At 37.3% G+C, this 25,829-nt stretch overlaps 1 protein-coding gene across 11 annotated transcripts in view; it reads left to right on the top strand.

Moving 5' to 3' along the window:
* Adamtsl3 (ADAMTS like 3) overlaps positions 1–25,829 on the top strand; it is a 350,115-nt gene that overhangs the window by 98,081 nt on the left and 226,205 nt on the right. For all 11 annotated transcript variants that reach the window (XR_015441834.1, XM_087188551.1, XM_087188548.1 and 8 more), the window contains one exon: positions 6,180–6,307. Coding sequence is in view for 10 of the 11 variants with exons in the window: in XM_087188551.1 (XP_087044677.1) it covers positions 6,180–6,307 (128 nt within the window). In the remaining variant the exon portion in view is untranslated. The remainder of the gene's footprint in view (positions 1–6,179; positions 6,308–25,829) is intronic.

A 25,829-nucleotide genomic window follows, 5' to 3' on the forward strand; every position in this document is an offset into this window, starting at 1 on the left:
ATTAACATCACATGGTTTCTCTTATATGAGAAACCTAACATATAAATAAATTAAAGAGTAAAATAAAAGAGACAAAAAGGCTGACTTTTGGGAGGTGAGGTAGAGAGTTAAGGGGAGAGAAGAAAGCAGAGGGGTAATATGTTAAGAATGATCAAGATATGACATATACATGTACTAATTCCTCAAAAGAAATGTAGTTATTATGTATTGCAAACATACGTGAATAAAGGAAATCCTCCTCATGCAGGGATTGGCAAACATGCTTGCCCTTGAGGAATCATGAGAAAAGTGGTGTGTTCTGAGTGTGGGGTCTGGTGTGAGCTGGATATGGGAGCCCAGGGGAACCGGGGTGTCTCATGTGTCATGAGGAGTTGGCAAAGGACTTTGCTTCTGCGAGATACTGGGGAGCCTGCTGGCCAGGAACAGGCAGACCTCATCCTAGTGGGCACTGTACTGCTCGCGGGGTAAGGAGTTTTGATGATTTTCAGCAGAGGGTAGAACAGACTGAGGAGGGAAAGGTGAGCTATGGGCCAAGGGAGTTTTTCTTAGCAGTTGAGGCACACACCACTTTCCTTTTTTTTTTTTGTATTGAGGATTGAATTCAAGACCTTGTGCTTGCACGGTGCCACTGAGCTAAGTCCCTGGCCCAGAGGCACACCGCTTTAGATAGGTCAGTAGTTAACAGATCCTGTTGAGCTGAACTGTTGAGTCTGTGTGACAGTTTGAGTGACATTTTTACATTACTTACTCAATTCATATTTTAAAATATTTTTGTTTTTCATGACCCAAAGGTAGTATTAACCTGAAAGAATGTATTTACTGTTAACAAAAACCAAGTCGTTTGAAATCTCCTCAAATAACCTTGTGAGAGCACTGGAATGAACCTTCATTTGATGTCTGGGAAGTAATATCCCAGTGGAACCTATTTTATTTGGGGTTTGTTTTTAATAAGGAGCTGTTAATATGGCATTTCCAATAAGTGGCCTTATATGTGAAATCTGTGTTTAATTACTAATATTTTAGCAAGACCAGTAGAACTGTACTGTTGGTTATAAGTCATAGATTTAGGAACTTGTCAGGAAAATGCTTTACGATTTGATTTATGCCTGGGATATAAGCAGGGCAGTTAGGACTGGAGTCCTACCTGCAATATCCCTATAATATCCTTGGCTTTTAGCAAATCTTCTTATATATATGAGTAAACCATATCTTGTTTTTAAATTTTTCACCCAAAATATTCCCTAACTAGACCTTAGCAAAATATGATTTCCTAAGAGATCTTTAAACCTGATAGTTTTAACCAAGCAACACAAAGTGTATATTATTTCTTTGGATATGTTTTCATAGGTTTCCCTGTAGTGTTTTTTTCCCTTTAGAACAGAAGAACTCACACTAAGCAATCACTCCATTCATTGTGTAACATTAGAATATAGGGATGAGCAAAAACTCAGGTGTTGGCATGTAATCCTGGGATTGAACCCAGGGCTTTCACACATTCCCCAGCCCCGCTTTTTTAAAAATTTAAAAATTTTGCACCAGGGATTTAGCTTAGTGGTTCCGCTGCCTGCCTCCCAAGCGCAAGGTCCACAGTTTGATCTCCAGTACCAAAAAAAAAAAAAAAAAAAATTAAAAATTTTGAGACAGAGTCTCACTAAGTCACTGAGTTTCCCAGGCAAGATTCAAATGTGTGATCCTCCTGCCTCAGCCTCCCAGAGTTCTAGGAACAGCTGTGTACTACTACACCTGGCTCACACTTCTTTACCTCCCTCTCCTTTCACCTCATTCACCTGCTGCTCTCTGACCCGGGAGCCCTTGAGACCGATCCCTGCTTGCTTTCAGTCTTTGCAAATGTTTGTGTAAGGAAATGAGCACATGCATCCCAGTCCTGAGGCACCACTCAGGAGCATGCATTACCTGTGAAGGAACTCAGATAAAACAGAAGACTATGGAATAACAGAAATGTGACTCTGCTTGCAACCTAGAGGGGGAAAGAGCAAAAGATCTCATTGAAATACAGGACACCACGGTCAGGAGGGCACAGGTGCACATGTGTTTGATCCCAGATAGTAAACACTGCCCTGTGTGATAATGGCTCCGCTGCTGTATTTGCCTGGATTCTGAGTCGTGAAGGGAAGTGGGGCAAACACAGATGTCCATGAGAATGCAGGACTTGTCTGGAGTGAGGCTGAAAGGGGTTCTGGGTAGACCCCACCAGGCACCGTACCTGAGGCCAGTGCTCCTTCCTGTGAGATGGGGACAGGAGTGTCCCCCGAGGGTGTGGAGGTGGCTGAAGTGAGCACGGGTCAGTGCTAGCATGCAGGATTCCTCCCTACACGCCACTGGCTGTCTTCTGCGAGGACCCAGGCCTTCAGGTCTCCCACATTTGGACCCAGGCAGGTGCACACACTGACCAATGTCAGTTCTTTCAGACTTGGATGGAGTTCAGATGACAGCTGACCTCAGAAGGTAGCATTAACATGGAATTTAAAGAATTGCTTAAAACCGCTCAAAGAGAGGATTGAAAGGGGGGAATTTAAACCGTGGTACCCAACTGATAAACACAGAAGTTGCCTCTTCTGGGTTAGTGTGAGGCCAAAGTCAGAGCCAGTATCAGCTTTATGTCATTGTCACTAGATCTCAGGGCTGGGCTGGCCACAGCGAGGCCGCTGCATTCCTCTTCTCCCAGGAGGCTCACTACCACCACTGCACCGCCCAACGGCAAAGACTCTGCCCCGCCTGGTCCCCTCCCTCTGAGTGGCTGATTTCTTCCTTCCCCAAACCCTGACGTTTGACGATGTGATTAGTATTATTTCATATTTTTATTGTAACCCTAAACTGTGTTCACAGATTCCAAGTCTGATTAGTTGGCTGCTTACTTGGCATGATGGTCTGCTTACTATTTTACAAAAGCAGAAATGTGCATTCATGGCATTCTGGAGATTAAGCAGGGAAGTCCAGCACGTTTATCAGTGGCTTGGGTGGACACATGGGAGCTGCAGAGCTGAGTGGTGTGGCTCTCGGATGGGGTGGGGAGGGGGACGAAGTCAGGGCTCAGCGCACCTCGCCAGGCTGGTGTCCTGGGCCAAAACCAACAAGAGGGAGCTCAGTGGTGATTAATGTTAAGTCTTGCATAAGTACACATGGAAGAGAGCTGGCTGTGCATCGTGGTTTGGAAGAAGACATTATCTTGGAGAACACTTGCTGACATTTGTTGAGACATTTACCAACTACATTTATTGGGGTGCTGTACGATTTGCTTTATGTGTTATTTTATTTAAATCCTGTTTGGGTAATGATCGGCTTTAGGTAGATGGATTTTAGAAAGGTTAAGAAACTTACCCAGATTCAAAGTGCTTTTAACCATAGCAGTATTGCCTCTTTGGTGGGTTCCAGCCCGTGGTGTGGCTGAAGATGGAGGGGGAGAGAAAGGGAGGGAGAGAGGGACAGAGGCGAGGAGGGGAGTAAACTTCGGTGTCATCAGAAGAAGCAGGGCCACAGGGACAGTGGGAGGTCTGTGGTCTTCTGAGAGACAGGTTTTTTTCTGGACACTACTTGTTAAGATTAAAAAGTTTCAGACTCAACCGTGTGCGGAGACTGAACACAATCACAGAGGAGCGGGAGCTGGGGAGTAGAAGGCACTGGGGAGATTGGCCATATCTTGCAGGCCTTGCGGAAGCTTGAAGAGGGCTCTTCCAGGGGGAGAGGTCAGGACCCACAGTCCCTGGCTGGAGGGCGGGAGGAGTTCCCCCCTCACTCTAAGGAAGCATACAAACATGCCTTTTCCACACTGGCCCTGGGCTCTTCTTTCTGCCTCAGTGGAGTTGTTTCTGAATGTGTGTGTTATCATCATGCTGTCGGTATCAAAGGGAAGACAGGAGAAGTGGGTAGAAATCAGGAGTAGTATTGCTTCTCGTTGGATAAGGAAGGTGGGTGAAGGGCAGGAGGACTGGCTGGTAGGAAATGGTGTTGGATTTTCCAATTAAATCCAAACATTTTAATGACCAGGGAGAGGAGAAAACTTTGAGGACTTCTCTTGAGATTCCATTTGCTCTCTCTTTTCTTAGAAGGAAAATATTTTACTGGTCCAATCAGAGAAACCAAATGCTTGCATTTTATAACATGCTGACTTTAATTATTTTAGAATCAAGAAGTTTTTTGTAAGTAAAGGTGGAGAAGTTATGGAAAGAAACTTGATTCTAACTATACACTGAACACATGGGATAGTGGGAATAAAAACAAATTAAAATGATATTGCAAAGAACTCTCAACTTCCATTTAAAAATATATATCGTGATGTTTTTCAACTTTTCATATTCAGCCTATCAGTATATTGTGTGACAAAATGAAAAATCAATTTCAGCTGTGTGTATTTTAAACATTTACCTAAATGATTTGGACTTACCCAACCTAAACATCCAGATGAACATATTAAACTGCTTATTGTATTTTTTATGAATTAAAACTTTATGTTTTATATTATGGGTAGGACAGTTATGTTTGGTGACGTTTAAGGGTAGAAAATTGAACTGAACAGTGGTCTAATTAGAACTGTAAATAGTATGGGTTTAATTAGCCCCTGTTCCTGATGACAGATTTGATCAGTCGCCAGATATTCAGCCTTTCCTTTCACTTGACTGTTACTGAAACATTGCCTCTACCAGGGCTTCATACTGTGCTATAAATAGGTAGCTTGGCAAGAAGCCATAAGACCTGCTAACCCTGGAGATTTGAGTGAAAATTATTGGAAAACCCCCTCTTTGCTTCCAGTCATTATTTCTTCATTTCAGTTTTGAAGGTCCTTTCTACAAATCTCTCTAATTTAATTTTTTCTTTTTTTGGATGGATGAGGTAATTTGTCTACAGGCTTAAAGAAACCTGTGCAATATCTGCTTCCATCACAGGCTGCAGCTTATTGCACATCATGGCTTCCTTAATAAACTTTTCCATTCTCCAACCAAGAACTTAGCAACTTGAACTTTCCTGTATGCCAATAGAATGTGGTATTTGCCTATTTGCTTGCTTGTTTTATTGAAGGTATTGTGTATTTTATTTTTCTTAAGATTCTACAAAATACATAGAAACAAAAACCAAATGAAATGTTAAAATCACTCCAAGCTCTTTCACCGGAGGTAATCACTATAAGATTTTAATTCTCCTTTCTCTCTACATATACACATTTACCTGTATTAAAAATTATATAGGCTTGTGTGTGTTATTGCCTCATGGTTGCATTTTACCATAAAAATATTTTTTCCAAAGACATTCCAGGACCCATAGAAATTCAGAGAGTAAGAAGACTGGTGCTCGTGATTGCATCATCTGGCTTCATGGAACTCACCATTGGGTCATACTTGCTTCCGACCTTTCTCTTGGGGTTGGGGGAAACACAACACTTGGGTTCGTTTTGTGTCTCTCCACAACCACATTCACTGTAGTCTCGCCTCTTCCATTCTTAGAGGCTATTGGATTGTGTGATTTTAGCCCATATACATGTCCTTTTACTGCTGCATTTTTATGTGCACATTTGTAGATCTCTATCTGTAAATTAAAAGACAGGAAAGACTTTGTGTTTTTAATGAGGCAAATCTTCCAGTCTTTTCCTTCACAGTTTCTACCCTTGTTGACATATCTAGGATAGTCCTTCCTGTACTAACTCTATATGACTGATAATCTATAATTTTCTAGTGTTTTATGGCTCTAGTGTTTTAATATAAATTTCTAATAAATCTGGAATTACTTTTGATATGTTTTATGAAGTTATCAATGTTTGATATCAATGGATTCTCCTTAAAATGTAATAGATCTGATCACTTATAGCTATTCTATAGTGTTTTAATTGAGAAAAACACCCTCTCATTTCCCTCCCCTTACTTTCTTTCTAAATTGAGTTTAAAAAAAGCACATGATATGAAATCAAACTTAACAAATTTTGAAGTCTATAGCATGGTATTCTTAAATATTAGCACGATGTAATACAGCAGATCTCTACAATTTTTTCATTTTTTATGGTTGAATCTCTTACCCATTTAACAATTGCTCCTGCAGGCCCTGGTGATCACCATTCTACTTTCTGCCCCAATGGGTTGGATGACTTTAGACATCCCCCACAATTGAGGTGATACAATATTTGTCCTCTGACTTGCTGAGTTTTGGTGATTTTTCTTTCCCTTCACATCTAGACCTCAAGAAATGCTCGCTCAGAGGAAGACAGAGACGGTAACTGGGATGCATGGGGTGACTGGAGCGACTGCTCCCGGACCTGCGGAGGAGGCGCCTCCTACTCTCTGCGGAGATGCCTGACAGGAAGGTCAGTGGTGGCCGGGCCAGCTGCTGTGGGGGTCAGTACCTCTGGAAGAGGGGGAGTGGAGACCACTCAACTTGGCCTTGGGATGTACTTTTATGGTACCTGCTATGTCTAAATATTAGCCTCGATTTACCATATTTAGATGACAATGGTCCTATTTTCAAGCGTGTAGCCATACCTCATCAACCTGACCCTTACAGGACTCAGGGCACCAGACCTTGGTTTTGAGGGAGGGAGCCTGGAATTCAAGTCACTGTCAGTGTTGTCAGGATTTGGGGCAAGATGTTCCCTCTTCTAGCTGCCTTTGAGTGGCTGCTATTTTAATTCATTTCTCCTTCACTTATTCTGAGTGATCCATTGAATAAGAAAGTAATCCACGTTCTGTTTTTCACATCTTAGATAAGTTTATGTTAAATGATGTTTGCTATAAAGTATCTTGTAAATAAAAACTTATTTTAAAAGATCCATAAGTTTGTAAGAAGCCTGCACTTGATGTTTTTAAGATAATTATTCATGGGACAGTTTAAAGCTGAGCCAAGGATTTTACCTCAATTCATGGATAAGGCAGATCCCCAGGTTAATGGGACCTGACATCCTGGTCCCAGGCAACAGACTCTGGCAGCCATCTTCAGATGTGGAACGTTGTCAGGTGAAAGCAAATTATCCCTGCTTGTTCTCCACTTACAGAGAAGAAATGCAGGGAGAGCACATTTTGTTGCTAGTTCCTGTTCTGTCAAAGTTGCTGTTTAGTGACACAGTATGTCCTCCAGTTGCTTTGAGGGAGTGCAGAGCAGGGCAGCTGAGCAACTGTCCAGGGGGACTTTGAGAGAGAGGTTTCATTGGTCTACTGACAAAGGCATGATAGCAGCCTCATCCCACCATAAGCTTCAGGAAATGGCTACAGCAGCGAATCCAGAGTTAATCTCAGCAAGACAGAGGGTGGGGAGATGGAAGCCCTTGTCCCTTCTTCTCCCTAGTGAGGCAGTGAGAGGTGGGCTCCCAGGACAGCTTTACCAATGGACATTCACAAGCCTTTGCTCCAGGTCTCCAGCTCCAAACCCTCTTTATCCCCTTGGTATAGATGAGGAGTTGACGCTCTCAAATTCAACTAATGCATGTCCTGCCTAGATGCTTGTATTAGTCAGCTTTCCCATTGCTTGGACAATTTAAAGGAAGAGAAGTTTAATATGGCTCATGGTTTCAGGGGATTCAGTTTATGGTTGGCTGACTCCAAGGCAGAAATATCATGGCAGAAGGGTGTGGTGAAGCAAAGCTGCTTAGTTCACAGTGGCCAGGAACCAGAGCAAAGGAACAGTGCCAGAGAGGAAGGGACAAGGGACCAGACATAGACCCCAAGGCCATGCCTCCATGACCCACTCAGACACATGTAGCAGTCTGCTCTGCCAGTTCCTCCTCCCCCAAACTCAAAACCCAGTGAAGTTGCTGCTACAGTGCTTCTCACAGTATAGGGAGACAAACAAAGATCAAGGAAGCATCAGATCACATATAACCAAAAATTGTCTAGAGGATGGATAAAGTGGTCATGTTAGTCCTCTCTGCTGGGCTATGTTTACCCTGAGAACTTATTTACTGCTGAGAAGAAATCAGTCATGTGAAAGAAACGGCTATGAGACAAAAAAAATTCAGATAGTGGGAAGAGCAGATGCTAAGTTCCTGGGTCAGAAGCTTTTAAACCTGGAAAGCAGCAGGGAAGAGAGAAAGTAAAACAGGCCAATGTTGAAGAAGAAGGTAGTTTTGCAGGCAAGAGTAAAGAGTCTGATTCAGAAAAACAATCATTTAAATTTTTATATCAATGATTTCATTCATATCTCAATTTCGTCTTTTCCTTTTTTTTTTTTTAACTTGATTCCCTCTCCTGAAGAGTTCTAAAGAGCCTTGATCTGGACTAGATGCCCTCCAGTAAGGAGCTCAGGAAGCGGCATGCTGGAATCTCATTTTCTGTTATCCTGGAGGGCCACTCACCCCCTTCCTGTGCTCCATTTCTCCTTTCTTGATCACCTCTTGTCATTTCTTAGTTATCTTTTCACTTTTTTGGAATACATTCTCCGAGAGCTTCCTGGGTATCTGAAAACGTTTTTATTTTTACTTAAACATGAATGATGATTTTTGCAAGTAACTGTCCCTGAGAAATGTGGAGATACCACTGCATCACCTTCAAATAGCAAGTAGTATTTATGGAGAAATCAGAAACCATTCTGAGTATTTTTCCTTTTTCCTTCTCTCTATAAGAGCATTCATCTATATTTTGAAAAGTATTGCATTAAATATAACAATTTTGGAAGTATGGCCATTTTCACTATATTAGTTCTTCCTATCTTCTTTGATCTCCTTTTTCAGAGTACTGTAGTTTTCAATGTAAAAGTCTTTTACTTCCTTTGTTAGATTGACTCTTAGGTATTTCATTTTTTATGAACACTGTGGTGAAGGGTGTTGTTGCCCTAATTTCTCTCTCAGTGAGTTTGTTATTTGTGTAGAGGAATGCTATGATTTTTGAGTGTTGACTTTGTATCTAGCTACAGAGAAAACAATCCTAAAATTCATTTGGAACCAGCAGAGGCCTAGATTAGCAAAAGCAATTCTGGGTAAGAAAGGGAAGGCAAGAGGGATCACAATTCCCAATTTGAAGTTATACTACAAAGCTACCATGATAAAAACAGCATTCTAGTGGCAAAAAAAAAAACAGACCTGAGGATCAATAGAACATATTAGAAGATGTAGAAAGAACTCCAAATACACTAATCTTTGACTAAGGGGCCAAACCCTTTTACTGGAACAGTAATAGCTTCTTTAATAAATGGTTCTGGAAAAACTGGCATTCCATATGCTGAAGATTAAAACTAGAACCATACCTTTCATCATGCACTAAACTAAAATTGAAATGGATTGAAGATCTAAATATTAAAACAGAAATACTAAATCTGCTGGAAGATAGACTGGGTATAACTCTTGAAAACATAGAAGTAGGCAAAAATTTTATGAACAGTACTCCATTCACACAGGAAATATCACAAAGAATCAACAACTGAGATCTCATCCTATTGAAAAGTTTTTGAACAGCAAAAGAAACCACCAACAGAGTGAAGAGATAACCCACAGAATGGTAAAGAACAGCTTTTTGCCAGCTGTTCCTCACACAAAGGACTGATGTCTAGAATATGTAAAGAACTTAAAAAAATCAGACCCCCCAGATTTAAAGACCCAATCCAAAAATAGACATCTGAAATGAATAGACACTTTTCAGATAAAGTAGAAATGACAAATAAATATAAGAAAAAATGTTAATATCACTGGTCATTCGAGAGATGCAAATTAAAACAACACTGAGATTCCATCTCACTCCAGAAAGAATGGTTATTATTAAGAAATCAACCAGTAACAAATGCTGGAGGGACTGTGAGTGGAAGTGTAGACTGATGCAACAACTGTGGAAATCAGTGTGGAGATTCCTTAAAAACTAAAACTAGAGGTTTCAGTTTGACCCAGCTATTCCCTTTCTTGGTACCTTTTTGAAAGAATTAAAAAGATCATACCACAATGATATGTGCACATCCATGTTTATAGCAACACAGTTTGTAATAGCTAAATCTTGGAAACAGCCCAAATGCCCATCAACCAATGAATGGATAAAGAAATTTTTTTTAACATAATGGAGTACTACTCTGCCATAAAGCAGGATAAACTCGAGACATTTCTAGGTAAATAGATGTACCTTGAGACCATAGTCTTAATTGAAATAAATCGGACACATGTGTTTAAATATGGCATTGCTTTTCTGGTGTGAGAAACCAAAAGGATAAATAGGGACCAAAATGTATTATGAATATGTGAAATAGGAAGAAAATGTTCAAATGGGAAGGAGAACAAGGGAGGGGGGAGAAAGAAAGGAAGGAAGAGAAAAGGAAAAAAGAGAATAGAAGGAAAAATGGAAACAAAGCTTTTGTAAATTAGGAGGGGAAGAGGAGTTGCAGGGAGAGGAGGGGAATGGGGAAAAACAGAAGAATCAAGATAAATCATGTACAGGTACAAATTTCCTGTGATGAATGCTATCATTATGTATATGTAAAATGTGCCAATAAATTAATTTTTAAAAAAGCATTTATCTGACTTGAGTGTTCTGAAATTTTATGCTACCCTGTCTTGGTGTGAGTCTATATTTATCCATTATATTGGACAACTGATGGACCTATCCACTATGAAGAGTCATTGCCTTCAATCTTGAATTATTTATTGTATAATTTATTCTCTGTTTTCCTCTTTCATTGTTGTCAAACTCCTACCATTCAGATGTTAGATCTAGTTTTCTGTTTGTTCATTTGCCCTGCATTGTGGGAGATTTACCTAAACTTATTTTCCAAGTTTCCAAGTATCTAAGTCTTTTCCACATAAAATTTCCCACTCTTTATAAATAAATAAATATATATATATATATATATATTTCCTGAGCTGTTTCTTCCATGAATTTTAAAAAACAGCATTAATACCCTGATTCTGTTTTATCTCTGAGGATATGAATAGATTTCTGGGAGGAAGTTTCCTTTTTGTTGTTCTCAGTTCTGTTCAAATTGTGTTTTGCTACTAGTAATCCCCCACTGTCATCTTAGGGCTTATGTGTTTTTAGTCTGAGAAGTCCAAAGATACACTTAATATTAAATATACAATTCAAATAACTCCACAACTATTACAGAAATTGAATTTGTAACTAAAATCTCTGTCTTCTTAAATGGTGTCCAGGTCCAGTTGGTTTTACTGGTAAATTCTATTAAGCATTTATAGAAGAATTTACAAAAATTCCATATAATTTCTTCCAGAAGATATAACAGGAGGAAAGACTTCCCAATGCACTTTATGACTCTAGTATGACTGTAATCCCAAAGTCAGAGAAAGAAAAACAAAACTACAGACCATAGTATCAACTACTATCCAGATATATATAAAAAGAATTGTGTATCAGGGCCAAAGGGGATTGATTCCAGGGATGTAAGACTGGTTCAGTATCTCAAAGTCAGTCACTGTAATCCAGCCAGTTAATAGGCTGAAGAAGAAAATATTCATAAGAATCATATCAATTGATGCAGAAAAATCATTTGACCAATGCCAACGTAAATTCATGATGAAGAACTCTGAGAGAAATAGGAATGGAGGGGAACTTCCTCAACTTGATAAGGAACATCTATATACCTGGCATTATATTTACACTTACAGTGAAATACTGAATGCTTTCTCCCTAAGATCAAGAATAAGCAAAGCTGTCTGTTCCCACCGCTCTTGTTCAACAGAATGCTGAAAGTTTCACCCAGGGTAATAAGGCAAAAAAAGAAAATAAGTAAAATTGTGTGGATAAAATTTTTATCCATATAGAAAATCCCAAAGTTTACAAAATACCTCCTACAACTAAAAAGTTAGTTTAGCAAGGTCCAGAAGACAGAATAAACGTACAAAAACTATTGTATTTCTCTTACTAGCGGCAAACACATAGACACCAAAATTTAAAATACAATAAATACCATTTATAATCACTCAAAAATCTCAAATACTTAGATATGAATCTATCTGCTTATGTACAGGACTGCAAGTTGCAAATTAAAGAAATGAAGATCTAAATAAATGATGAGAGATACTTTGTTCATTGGTTATATGACAACAGATATCATTTCTCTCTAAATTGACTTTCTAGCTTAACACAATTTCTGTTAAAATCCCAGAAAAATGTTTTTATAGATATAAACAACATTTTTCTTAAAGAAGGAATAGACCTTAGAATAACTAAAATAATTTTGAAAAAAGATTTTGCAGTGGAAGAATCAGTTTGCCTAGGATGAAGACTCATTACTGTGTATAGCTACAGTAAGTAATCAAAGGACTGATGTTGGCAGAAGGATAAATGCAGAGATCAGTGGGGGAAAATATTTGCAAACCACATATCTGATGATGGATTAGTATGTATAGTAAGAACTCTTTGAACATTAAAAAACAAACTAATAGAAGAAGAACAAAAGACATGAACAGATATTTTACCAAAGAGATACACAGAGGGCAAATAAGCACTTGAAAAGCTGTTGAACAGTGCTATCTGTGAAGGAAATGCAAACTAAAACCATGAGATACCATTGCATCACTATTATGATGTCTAAAATAAAAGTTGACAACATGAAATGCTGGCAAAAATGCAGAGAAGCCAGATTACTTATATCTTGGTAGTGGGATAATAAGTTGGTACCACCACTCTAAAAAACAGGTAGTTTCTTTAAAACAAAATTTTAAAAATATACAACTACTTACTGTATAACTCAGTCCTAGCATTCCTGGGCATTTATCCCAGAGAAATGACATTTGTCACATAATAAATGGACCCAAATGTTTATATATGCTTTCTTTAGAGTGTCTGCAGAGTGGAAGCAACCCAGATAGCCTTCCTTGGGTGAACAGTTAATAGCCCGAGGTACATCCATGCCATGGAATGCTCTGCTCTGCAGCATTAAAAAGGCACTATCAGTGCATAACAGCCTGGGTCAATCTCCAGAGAATTAGAATGGAATTTTTAAAATGCAGTTTCCAAATGTCATATAGTAAATGCTTATGCTTCTGTACATTACTAAAACAACAAACATGATAGAAATAGAGAACAGTTTAGTAGCTGCCCGATGGAAAGGGAGAGGCAAGGAAGCTTAGAGAGTCCTTTTGATTAAAGAAGAATTCTATACCTAAACTGCTTTAGTGTCACCATCCTCACTGTGACAGTTTTTCATGATATTATTATCGAAGCAAACTGGGTAGAGAGTAGGTGATCCTTCCTTTCCTCTCTCCCTCCCTTCTCCCTACCTTCCTTCCTTTTTTGGTACTGGAGATTGAACCTAAGGCCTTCACGTTGAGCTATATCCCAGTGACTCCCTCTCTCAATTTTTAAAAGCTTTGAGACAGGAGGTTGCTAAGTTACTAAGTTGCCCAGCCTAGACTAGAACTTGGGATCCTCTTGTGTCAGCCTCCCAGGCTGCTGAGATTACAGGCATGTGCTGGTGCCATTGTTTCTTACAAAAATGTGGTTTATGATTCTTTTAACATGAAAGATTTTATTTCATAAAAAGACACCCCAAAATTCAAGTTAGACAGGATCTGAATCCTTTTAAAAGTAAAACTAAACCTACAAGAAAGTGAGGGAAATCCACACAGCCAAAATCAGAGGAAACTGAAAGCCAGTCCTGTAAGTGCATAACTGATTTTGTGCTCTCCTTGGTGATGGAGAAAGGATTTTCTGGTCTCTCAAACTCAGGCTGCTGAATTTTTGTTCCTTCATAATCATAAGAGAGCAAGTCTTGAGTGTTATGTAGGCACACCATTGGAGCTGTGGTCCCTAAATAAAGGAAAGGCCCTTGAAGGTCAAACACTTACTAAACAGAAGGACTAGGCAAAAAATACACCAGCATAAGGAGGTTAAATATTTTAATTCTGAACAGAAGAAAGTTTTGCATTTTGTAACAATGGACCTGTTCTCCCAAGAGTTTGAAGTATATCGACCTATCTATATTGTATATAGTAAGTATGTTGGATGTATATATCCCACACAACTGTGGAAGATTTGAGATAAAAATATTAACATGAAAAGTGGCCTTGTGACCTGTGATAACTCTGAGGTGACAGGCAGTAGTGACAGATTTTGGACAGGCCACCAAGCCAGGCTGCACAAGATTCCTTCCATAGAGCCCTGGCTATTCCAAGTTCATAATCTTCAAATACATAACACAGGAGGCAATTTTCTATAAATGTCAACAGGCCCAGCAGTAATGATTTAAGGGAGAAAAGTCATCTATACTGATGCAAAAGTGGCATTTGATAAAAATAATATTCACAAATGAAAAGGAAAATCTGAGCAAACTAGGAATAGAGGTGTACAGTAGATTCTGTCCTTCATAGAAAAATGTCACTTGCAGGTTTTTTGACATTAGATGTGAGATAAGAGTGCCTATTGTCATTATTTATATTCATTACTGATCTTGAAGTCCTAATCAGTATTGTAAAGAAAGAAAAAAAAGTATAAGGATTAGAAAAGAAAGAACTCTCATTATCCAAAGACTACATGATTGTGTAGGTAGAAAATCCAAGAGTACCTATACATAAAGTAATAGGACTAATAAAAGTTCATTCAAAATTGATAGAAACAAAATCAAGGCATAAATAAATGCATTCTTAGGCAGACAGTAGTGAAAACTAATTAGAAAGCAAAATCTCAAAAAGGGGACACTTATACTACTAACAAAATATAGAGGACCTTGTCATAAAGTCAGTAAAAGTTGTACAGACCTACAAGATTTAAAAAGCATACCTAAATAAATGAAGCAATATAATATGATCATAAATAGGAAGTCTCAACATCATAAAATGCCGATTTCTCCTAAATTAATCTTTAAATGAGGTATAATTCCAACAATCATATGGAAGTATGCAGGTAATGAAAGCAATTTTTAAAAAGAACAAAATAGGAAACTTGAATAGACACCAAAATTTTAAAATTTAAGTACAGTAGTGGCATGGGCAGAAATAGATCAGTGTAGCAAAACTGAGAGCCCAGAAACAGTTGAGCTGAAAAATCAAGCTATAAGTTATATATGATATAACACTGCTCACTTACTTCTTTCATTTCTGAAGTAGTGTTTGCTTGACTTTTTCATTTTTTAGGACTTATGAAGTGTTCTTCATTCTATTTATATACCGATCTTAGCCTGTATTCTGAAATTTGCTTTTAGGCCTGAGACACCCCAAATTCACCCTCTCCATGAGCTGATCTGATTTGAACAAATACATGAGGCTGGAAAACAGCCTACACAAAATATACATGTAATTAATGAGAGATGAGTGGAGGGCAGTGTGTGTCCCCCTTCCAGCCTGGCTCCTGGTGTGAGTCAAGACCTGAGCTTGTCCACTTGTGCAGTGTCTAAGAAACAGGAGCAGTGACATCATTTTCCTGCATAAAACTGAAATTAGCTTAATTCAAGAGGAGAGAAGCAGATTTTTAAATAATTCAAACATTCCCGCTCCTTCTCTTTTAGGCAGCGACAACCTTAATCATTCCTGACCCATGGTCATATTCAGAAGTCTCACTGTCATTTGGGAAGTGCTCTGGGATCTTTAAAAAGGAAACCTCCTTCCCTTGGAAGGCTTATCAGGTCTCTTTACCCTTGAGGAGCCATAGAGGCTTATTAAGTCTTCATAAATATTGAGCACTTGTGGTCAGTTTTTCTTGGAAGAGGAATACAGAGGTGATTACATGTAAAACCAAACAAAAAGTCATCCACAGCTTTAGAAAGCATTTCAGTGCCTCTTTCTTATCAGCCTGCTCCTTTAAATTCATAATTTAGGGAAGAAGATGAATGTAGCTTATTTTGCTCATTTATTTCTTTGTGGATAAAGTTATTTCAGACTTTGATTACATCCAACTTGAGTACTCAAGTCAGTTCTCTTGTGCTGCAAACTGTACACCAGCCAGAATGTCTTTCTCTTGCAAAAATTTGTAACTTAATATTCCAGTCAAGTACCAGCCATGGGAAATGCAGGTTTAACTTAACTACTACTTTAAAAAATTAATATATTTTTATTTTTCAAAACACATGCTCCTCAGTCTTTATGACACTATTTGAGTCAGTATATCATCATATGAATATAATAAATTATAGTGCTGTAAACTCTAGGCAAATTTTATTAATGTTTTTAATGTATCCTCATCTGGAATCAACATATGTTTTTCATATATTCCTAAATTTATGACTTCAAAAAATCTTCAGTTTCAGGGTGCTGTGAGTGTTGTAATGGATAGAAAATACCTAATTGTGAAATGATGTTCTTGAATTTTCATATGCTCCTGATAACCATTAGCTCTTGCGTATACTAATTAGAATGATATTAAAAACTTGCAAGTAATATTTCTGCAGCTTAGTTGCTTTGGGCCAAAGAAATTATTTCCAGAATAAGCTGGCAAGTTTCTGCTTGGGGAATTAGGACTCCAATGTCCTTAACTTTAAAATAACTTGCATTTCATTTTATGCCTGTTTCATAAAGTAGTCATTTATTTTCATACTAAATTGTAACCAAAGTATGCCACATCAATAGGGGCTCGTCAGAGGTTCAATGTGTGCTGTGTTGGACAAAGTGGAACAGAACATTAAAAAATAGTGACCAGAGGATTGGGTTTAAGAAACCTTGCAACTAATTCATAAAGGGAAGGGAGAGTTAATCTCCTTGCATCTTTCTATCCACATCCGGGTACATAGTAGGTTCAACCCAAGAAGTTGTTTTAAAAGAAATGAGTCCAAAATAGTGCTTTATATTTTGAGAATTCATGAAATTAAATGTTTTCTTTTCCCTGTTACTTTGGTGTGGTTTCAGTGGGATTTGTAGTGGAGTTGTACTTACTTTTTAGGTTTAGATTTTTTTAAGCTAAGATTTTTAGACTGAATACTCATAGTGCAAAGTAGTGACTCATGGATACTCAGCTTTCAATTAGAACACACCAGGTGGCAGTGGGGTGTAGACCTGGTCAACACAGTAGGCCTGAGATATGGCCATGAGATACCTTTGAACAATGTTTATTTCTTACCTTTTTGCTTAGATTTCTTTTTACAAAAATAATTTTTGCTTAAATTAAACAATAGTCCTGAATTTCTAAGACACTTTTAAAGAAAATGCTATTTTTTAATGTTTCAACGGGGTTTTTTTGTTTGTTTATTTGGTTTTTTTTTTTTTTTTTGGTACCGGGGATTGAACTCGGGTCCTTACGCTTGTGCAGCAGGCAGCGAAACCACTGAGCTAAATCCCCAGCCCCTCAACAGTTTTTTTTTTTGTCCTACTATTTCTATCAGTTTAATCTCTTGAACTGTATTTCTTTAATTTGCTTGTCCCTTTGAAATTAGAATAGAAAGCTCTTTAGGACTGTAAGTCAGTGTGGTACAAAAAGCTTTTGATTATCACTTCCCCAATCTATTAGCAGCTTTCCTCTATTGGGGCTTTTCCAAAATAAGCATAGTAGCTTAAATTAGCATTTCACTTTTCCTGGTATTTATTTTCTCTTTTATCCACACAAAAATCAATATGAAATAAGATTTGTAAATGAATGACCTTGTCCACAGGCAAAAAGCTGTTGTTCTCCAGCAAAACTGGATCATGTCCCTTAGGCTAAGAGGAAGATTTTTCCCTTAGTACAGTTTTCCTGGTAGCCTCTCAGTTTAATGCTTCTTGAATGTTTAAAATGTATTCTCATCAAGATTTTAGTCAATATCAGAATAATATACCTATGATGAGTCAAAGCATTAGAAAAGTATAGTTGCAGACTATTAAGATTTAGTCAATCCATTGATAATCTGGGAAGACATTCTAAACTGTAAATTGAGAAGGAGCAACTAATTTGAATCCATTGTCTTCAAGTTCAGAAATTTAACTACCATTTGTGTAGTGCTTTTGGAGGCAGCCATAGTGCTGTTCTTTTTGCTCCAAAACTTCTTTCTTCCAAAGCTTTCTAAATCCAATTAGGATTGTACCTCCCAGAAAGCATAAGCTATGAGGACACTTGGGGGACAGTGTTACAAATGGAAGAGAAAGTATAAGGTGACAATGGAAAGGTGAAAATGGAAAGGGGTGATTTGTAGGACTGCACAGAAAGAAAAGTAAAAATCAGAATTAAAAATTATATCAGTACAATAAAATACTAAATAATCATTATGTAAAAATAAAATCAGTCATGGAAAGAAAAATCTGTAGAAGAATTGTTGGTAGCACAAAAGACTATCTAATGAGGTGATTATAAGAGAAAATTATGGACAAATCGATAAAAAAATTATGGATGTAGAGAAGAAGAGGTCTAACCTTAGAATTAAAGACATTACCTGGATGAGAGCAGTATTCAAAGTCAGTCTGAAAATAGGCAGTAGCACTGGAAGTAAAATGAATTTTTATTAAAAGGCATATATTAAAACCAACAAATATGCATAAAATAAATGATTATTTATTTAAAATACAGATACAGTTTTAGTAATTGAGTATTCCATCCAAAAAAGCTCACCATTTTAAGTCAAAATTGATGAAAGAAAGAAAACACAACTAAACACATTGTCACTCTTTTACTTCAAATACTTACAAAGCAAAGCAAAACAAACAAAATTCTGTAAGCTCCAGAAAGAAAAATAAAGCACATGTACAAAAGAATAAAACCAGACTTCTCCTGTGCAAGTCTGATTGTCAATGGTTAGTTAGTGCAGCATGTCTATAGTTTTGAGGAGAAAGGATTGTGTAAATAGTATTACCATATCAGCTGCAATACCTTATCTATGTGAAATACACAGGTTCAGTAATATGCTGACCATATATCCTTCTTGAGAAAGCAAACAATTAGAAAACCATAGCCAACCTGGAGTCAAAAATTCACACATAAAAAATCACATAAGGACTGAAATTTGTTATCTATTTTTAGATTTGTGTTCTAAATATGAACAAAAATGAAGACATAAAGATGTTTAGCAAAACTTTTTAATACTATATTTTTAAAAGAGCTGGCTGAGCAGTCCCTCTTCTGGGTACTTACTTAAGAGAAATGAAAATTTATGTTCCCACAAAACATGTAGGTGAATGTTTGTATAATGTGAAGGGTTTTTTGTCATAATTTTCCCCAAACTGGAAACAAATATGCAAATATGATTAATAAACTGCTGTGGACACAAATAGTAGACTACTTGTAACTTTAAATGATGCAAACTACTTATATATGCAACAGGAATGAATTTCAAATATATTGTGCCAAAAAATAATACTGGCCTTTAAAAACTACATACTGTATGGTTCTATTTATATCATATTTTGGAAAGGACAGAATTACAGGGGCAGAAAACTGGTTGCCAGGAGCCAAGAGTAGGGTGCAGCTGACCACACAGGACAAAATGATGGCATCTTTAGAGGGGATGGAACCCTTCCAAGTATTGATTAGTGGTTGCACTGCTGTGTGGGTTTGTCAGAACTTGAACTGTATGGCCCTCCTCCGTGAATTTCCCTGTATGTAAATTTTAAAAGTAGGAAAAAACAACATTACTACAATGGGCAACAGCTGTTCAACAATGTGAATGTATTTAACAAATACTGGTGTATATCCTTAAAAATGCTTAAATAAATGCAAAGGAACTGAAGTTATCCCCATAACTGAAGTTATCCCCATAACAAGTTATCTCCATAACAAGTTATCCCCATAACAGTTATTCCCATAACTGAAGTTATCCCATCCATGAGTTATCCCATCCCCCACTGCACTATCAGATCATAGTGCAATGAAATTGGAAATCAATACCAAAAGAAACCACAAAAACTACATAAATAGAAGGAAATAAGACTCTTCCTGAACAACCAATAGGCCACAGGTGAAATTAAAGAAGCAATTAGACAGTTTCTACAATTAAACAATAATGCCAGTACAACATACAAAAACTTAGGAGACACAATGAAAGTAGTCCTATAAGGGAAATTTAGAGTGGTGAATTCACACATTAGAAAAATAGAGCAAGCTTAAATAAATAACCTAAAGTTGAACCTCAAGGTTCTAGAAAAAGAAGAGCAACTTAAACTCAAAGTGCGTACAAAGGAGGAAATTCTAAAGATCAGAGCAGAAATTAATTCAATTGAGATTAAGAAAATAATACAAAGAATCAATGAATTGAAGTGTTGGTTTTTTGAAAGAGTAAATAAAATTGACAAAACCTTGATCAACCTTATCAAAAAAAGGGAAAGACTCAAATCAATGCAATGAGGAATGAAAAGAGTGAAATCACAACAAATCCTTCAGAAATCTAGAAGATCATCAATATTTACTTTGAGAACCTGTACTCTCATAAGATGAAAAACACAGAAGAAATGGACAGATTCTTAGATACAGATGAACTACCAAAGCTGAATCAAGAAGATGTAAAAATTCTAAATACCCCAATATCCATCAATTAAATTTAAAAAATAATTTAAAAATACCAACAAAGAAAATCCCAGGTCCTGATGGATTCAGTGCTGAATTCTACAAGAACTTTAGAGAAGATCTAATGCTACTACTCTAGAACTCTTTAATGGAATTGAAATGGAAGCAATACTCCCTAAGTTATTCCTAGAAGAAAGCATTACCTAATTCCAAAACCAGGGAAGCATCCAGCCACACGAGAGAACTATAGGCCCATCTCCTTAATGAACATAGATGCAAAAATCTTCAATGAGATAGTAGCAAACAGAATGAAGCAAATCATCTAAAAAATTATATACCATGACCAAGTAGGATTCATCCCAGGAATGCAGGGAAGGTTGAAAATATACAAATCAATAAATGTAATACAACATATTAACAACCAAGGACCAAAACCATATGATCATCTCCATAGACACAGAAAAATCATTTAACAAAGTCCAAAACCGATTCATAATAATAACCCTATAGGAAATTAGAATAGAAGGTCTTTATCTCAATCTGATAAAAGCCATGAGCCATGTATAACAAACCAACAGCCAACATCATACAAAATGGACAAAACCAGAAAGTTTTCAATCTAAAATCAGGAACAAGAGAAGGATGCCCACTATGAACACCCCTGTTCATTATAATTCTGTAAATACTAGCCAGACGAATTAGACAACAGAATGAAATAAGAGAAATATGGATAGGAAAAGTAGAAGTAAAATTATCATTATTTGCTCATGACATGATACTCTACATAGAAGACCCCCAAAAACTCCACCGAAAGACTCCTAGAATTAACCACAGTCAGCAGTGTAGCAGAATACAAAGTCAATACTCAAAAATCAATAATATTCCTGTACATGAATGACAGATTCAACACTTTTCAAAAGAGCATAAAAAATTAAATACTTAGGAATCAATTTAATGAAGGAAGTAAAAACTTATACATTGAAAACTACAGTACTCTAGAAAAAGGAGATCAAAGAGCATATCAGAAAATGGAAAGATATCCCCTGTTTTTGGATAGGTAGAACCAAATAGTGAGAATGACCATACCTCCAAAATTGTTTCACAAATCTAATGCAATCCCAATCAAAATACCAATAGCATACCTCACAGAAGTAGAGAAAATAATCCTAAAATTTGGTTGGAACAAGAAGAGACCTAGAATAGCAAAAGCAATTCTGGGCAACAAGGGGGAAGGCATGGGGCATCATAATCACTGATTTGAAGTTATACTACAAAGCTACTGTGATAAAAACAGCATGGTACTGGCCAAAATCAGACCAAGGATCCATGGAACTGAATAGAAGATGCAGAAACAGCTCCAAACACAATCAGCTACCTTATCTTTGACAAAGGGGCCAAACCCCTCCATTGGAAGAAAGATAGCCTCTTTAATAAATGGTGTGGGGGAAACTGGCTTTCTACATGCTGGAGATTAAACCTAGACCCATATCCCTCACCGTGCACTAAACTAAAATCAAAATGGATCAAGGATCTAAATTTTAAAACAGAAACACTAAATCTGCTAGAAGATAGAATAGGTAGAACTCTTGAAGACATGGGTGTAGGAAAAGACTTTATGAACAAAACCCTGATCACACAGGAAATATTACAAAGAATCAACAACTTGGATCACATCAAATTAACAAAAGCTTTGCACAGCAAAAGAAACTATCAATAGAGTGAAGAGACAACACACAGAATGAGAAAAAATTTTTATCAGGAACTCCTCAGGTGAAAGACTAACATCTAAAATATATAAAGAACTAAAAAAATGGGCATCTGAAATGAATAGACATTTCTCAGATGAAGAAATACAAACAGCAAATAAATATATAAAAAATGCTCAACATCACTGGTCATTCAAGAAATCCAAATTAAAACAACACAGATTCCATATCACTCCAGAAAGAATAGCTATCAAGAAATCAACCAAAAAAAAAAAAAAGAAAAAAAAAAAAAAAGAAATCAACCAATAGCAAATTCTGGTGAGTCTGTGGGGAAAAAGGGACCTTTCGCCATTGTTAGTGGAAACGTAGACTGGTGTGACCACTGTGGAAATCAGTATGGAGATTCCTCAAAATACTAAACTAGAGGTTCCATTTGACTCAGCTATTCCCCCCCTAGGTAACTTCCTGAAAGAGTAAAAAGCATACCACAGTCATATATGCATATCCATGTTTATAGCAGCACAATTTATAATAGCTAAATCTTGGAAACAGCCCATATACCCATCAACAGATGAATAGATAAAGAAAATGTGGTATTTATATACAATGGAGTACTGCTCTGCCATAAAGAAGTATAAGCTTTGGTCCATGCGTCACTCCCGGCCCAGAGGAAGAGGCTTCTGAGCAACTGTCCCACCACTCCCAGCTCAGAGGAGGTGAGCCACGAAGGCGCCAACAGCAACCCCCCCACCCTGGGTCAAAATAAGAAGACACGTAAACAAGTCTCAAAACGAGACTTCCAGATCACCTACAGCAACCCCAAAGGGAAATGAGATGGAACACTCTGATACTCAACCACCTGGACTCCCTGAACTGGCAACAAAAGAGGACCTGGAAAAAAAAAAAAGAGAAATAATTTCTCAGATAACAGCAGAGATTCTGCTCATAGTGCAAGACATGATTAATAAATGTAGAGAGGACACACATAAAAAAAATAGAAGATCTGAGGAACATGATGGAATCCCAACATAGGAAACAAAGGGAATCCATAAAACAGATGGAAACAGATTTCCAGGAGATCAAAAACTCTATTGAAAGTCTAAACAGCAGAATGAGCCAATGTGAGGACAGAATTTCAGATATAGAAGATAAGATTGCAATAGTGACCAGGAAAAGAAAATTTGCTTCAAAATTTTAAGGGACCACGAGAAATCAATCCAACAGCTATTAGACAATGCAAAGACAACATAAGACTGATTGTAGTCAAAGAAGAAACAGAAGAGAGTGCAGATGACATAAAAAATTGTTCACAGAAGTAAGGGCAGAAAACTTCCCAAGCAGGAGAAGAGAACTTGACATACAGATACGTGAGGTATCTAGGACTCCAAATAGCCTTGATCAAAAAACAATCTACACATAGGCATATAACTGTTAAGATTCCAGAAACTCAACAGAAGAACAAAGTTCTACAAGCAGTTAGAGAAAAGAAACAAATCGCATACAGAGGAAAGCCCATCAGAATCACAGCAGACTTCTCAGTGCAAACCCTCAAGGCAGGAAGAGCTTGGAGTGACATATTCCAAGCCCTAAAGGAAAACAGCCTCCAACCCAGATTGATGTACCCTGCAAAACTATCTTTCAAAGTTGATGGAGAAATAAGATACTTTCATGACAAAGAGCACCTTAGGAACTTTGTGAATACCAAACCAGCACTCCAAAAAATTTTAGATAATATCCTAGGAACAGACAATGAGGATCACAACCCCAGGAAGCACAGCAGAATGAACCCATCTGGCACGACAAGAAATTAAATGTAAAGGGGGAGAATCCAACAAAAAGAAAAAGTCATGACAATGATAAGTCAATACGTATCAGTTATAACCATCAGTGTTAATGGTCTCAATTCACCAATCAAAAGAAATAGACTGGCAGAATGGGTCAAGAAGCAAAATCCAACAATATCCTGCATACAAGAAACACACTTAATTCAAAATGAACCTCATAGACTGAAAGTTAAAGGGTGGAGAACAAAAATCCATGCAACAGGAACCCGAAAAAAAGTAGGAGTAGCTATCCTCTTTGCAGATCAAGTAGATTTCAAACCAACACTGATTAAGAGAGACAAAGAAGGACACTATATCTTTGTAAAGGGAAGAATCCAAGAGGAAGAGATGACAATCATAAGTATCTATGCACCAAACACTAGTGCACCCATCTATATAAAACAAATACAGACATGAAAAGTCATATATGCACTAATACAATTGTAGTGGGGGACCTCAAAACCCCACTGTCATAAATAGCTAGATCAACTAGACAAAAAATAAGTAATGAAATGCTAGAACTCAATCAAACACTTGACAGATGTTTACAGAGTGTTCCACCCCACAAAATCAGAATACACATTCTTCTCAGCTGCACATGGGTCATTCTCCAAAATAGACCACATACTCACACATAGAACATGTTTAAGTAAGTGCAAAGGAATTGAAGTTATCCCCTGTATATTATCAGACCATAGTATGATGAAATTGGAGATCTATAGCAAAAGAAAGCGCAAAAGCTTCATAAAGACATGGAAATTGAACAACACACTTCTGAATAACCAAGGGGTCACAGAGGAAATTTAAGAAGAAATCAGACATTTCCTTCAATTAAATGACAATGACAATACAACGTATCAGAATCTATGGGACATAATGAAAGCAGTCTTACGAGGAAAATTTTTAGCAGTGAATACACATATTAGGAAAACAGAACGAGTCCAATTAAACAACCTGATGCTGAACCTTAAGCTTCTAGAAAAAGAAGAGCAGGACAAACCCAAAGCTCATACAAACGAAATTATAAAGATTAGAGCAGGAACCAATTCAGTGGAGACTAAGAGAATGACACAAAAACATCAATGAAGCCAAGAGTTGGTTCTTCGAAAGAATAAACAAAATTGACAAACCCTTAGCTAACCTTATCAGAAAAAGGAAAGAAAAGGCCCAAATCCATGCAATTAGAAATGAAAAGGGTGAAATTACAACAGACCCAGCAGAAATCCAGAGGATCATCAATACCTACTTCCAGAACCTATATGCCAATAAGATGGAAAACACAGAAGAAATGGACAGATTCCTAGATACATATGAATTACCAAAGTTGAATGAAGAAGACCTAAAAATTCTAAACAACCCAATATCAACCAATGAAATTGAAAACATAATTAAAAACTCACCAACTAAGAAAAGCCGAGGTCCTGATGGCTTCACTGCTGAATTCTACAAGAAATTTAGAGAAGAACTACTGCCACTACTGTTTAAACTCTTCAGTGAAATTGAAAGGGAAACAATACTTCCAAATTCATTCCTGGAAGCAAGCATCACCTTGATCCCCAAAGCAGAGAAAGACCCAACTGAAAAAGAGAACTATAGGCCAATCTCACTAATGAACATAGATGCAAAAATCCTTACTAAGATACTAGCAAACAGAATGCAGAAGATCATCAAGAAGATCATACACCCTGACCAAGTGGGATTCCTCCCAGGCATGCGGGGATGGTTCAACATATGCAAATCATTCAATGTAATACATTATATCAATAGAGCCAAGGACAAAAACCATATGATTATCTCAGTAGATGCAGAAAAAGCATTTGACAAAATCCAGCATGCATTTATGATAAAAACCCTACAAAAAACTGGAATAGATGATCTCTGCCTCAATCTGATAAAAGCCATCTATGAAAAACCAACAGCCAATATCATACTAAGTGGTCAAAAACTGAAATCTTTCACACTAAAATCAGGAACAAGACAAGGATGTCCACTATCACCACTCTTGTTCAATACAGTTTTGGAAACATTAGCCACAGCAATTAGAC

The sequence above is a fragment of the Heterocephalus glaber genome, unplaced genomic scaffold (assembly GCF_053883595.1).
Source record: "Heterocephalus glaber isolate CG9 unplaced genomic scaffold, H.glaber_assembly_v1.0 deba00001531, whole genome shotgun sequence".
Taxonomy (NCBI): domain Eukaryota; kingdom Metazoa; phylum Chordata; class Mammalia; order Rodentia; family Bathyergidae; genus Heterocephalus; species Heterocephalus glaber.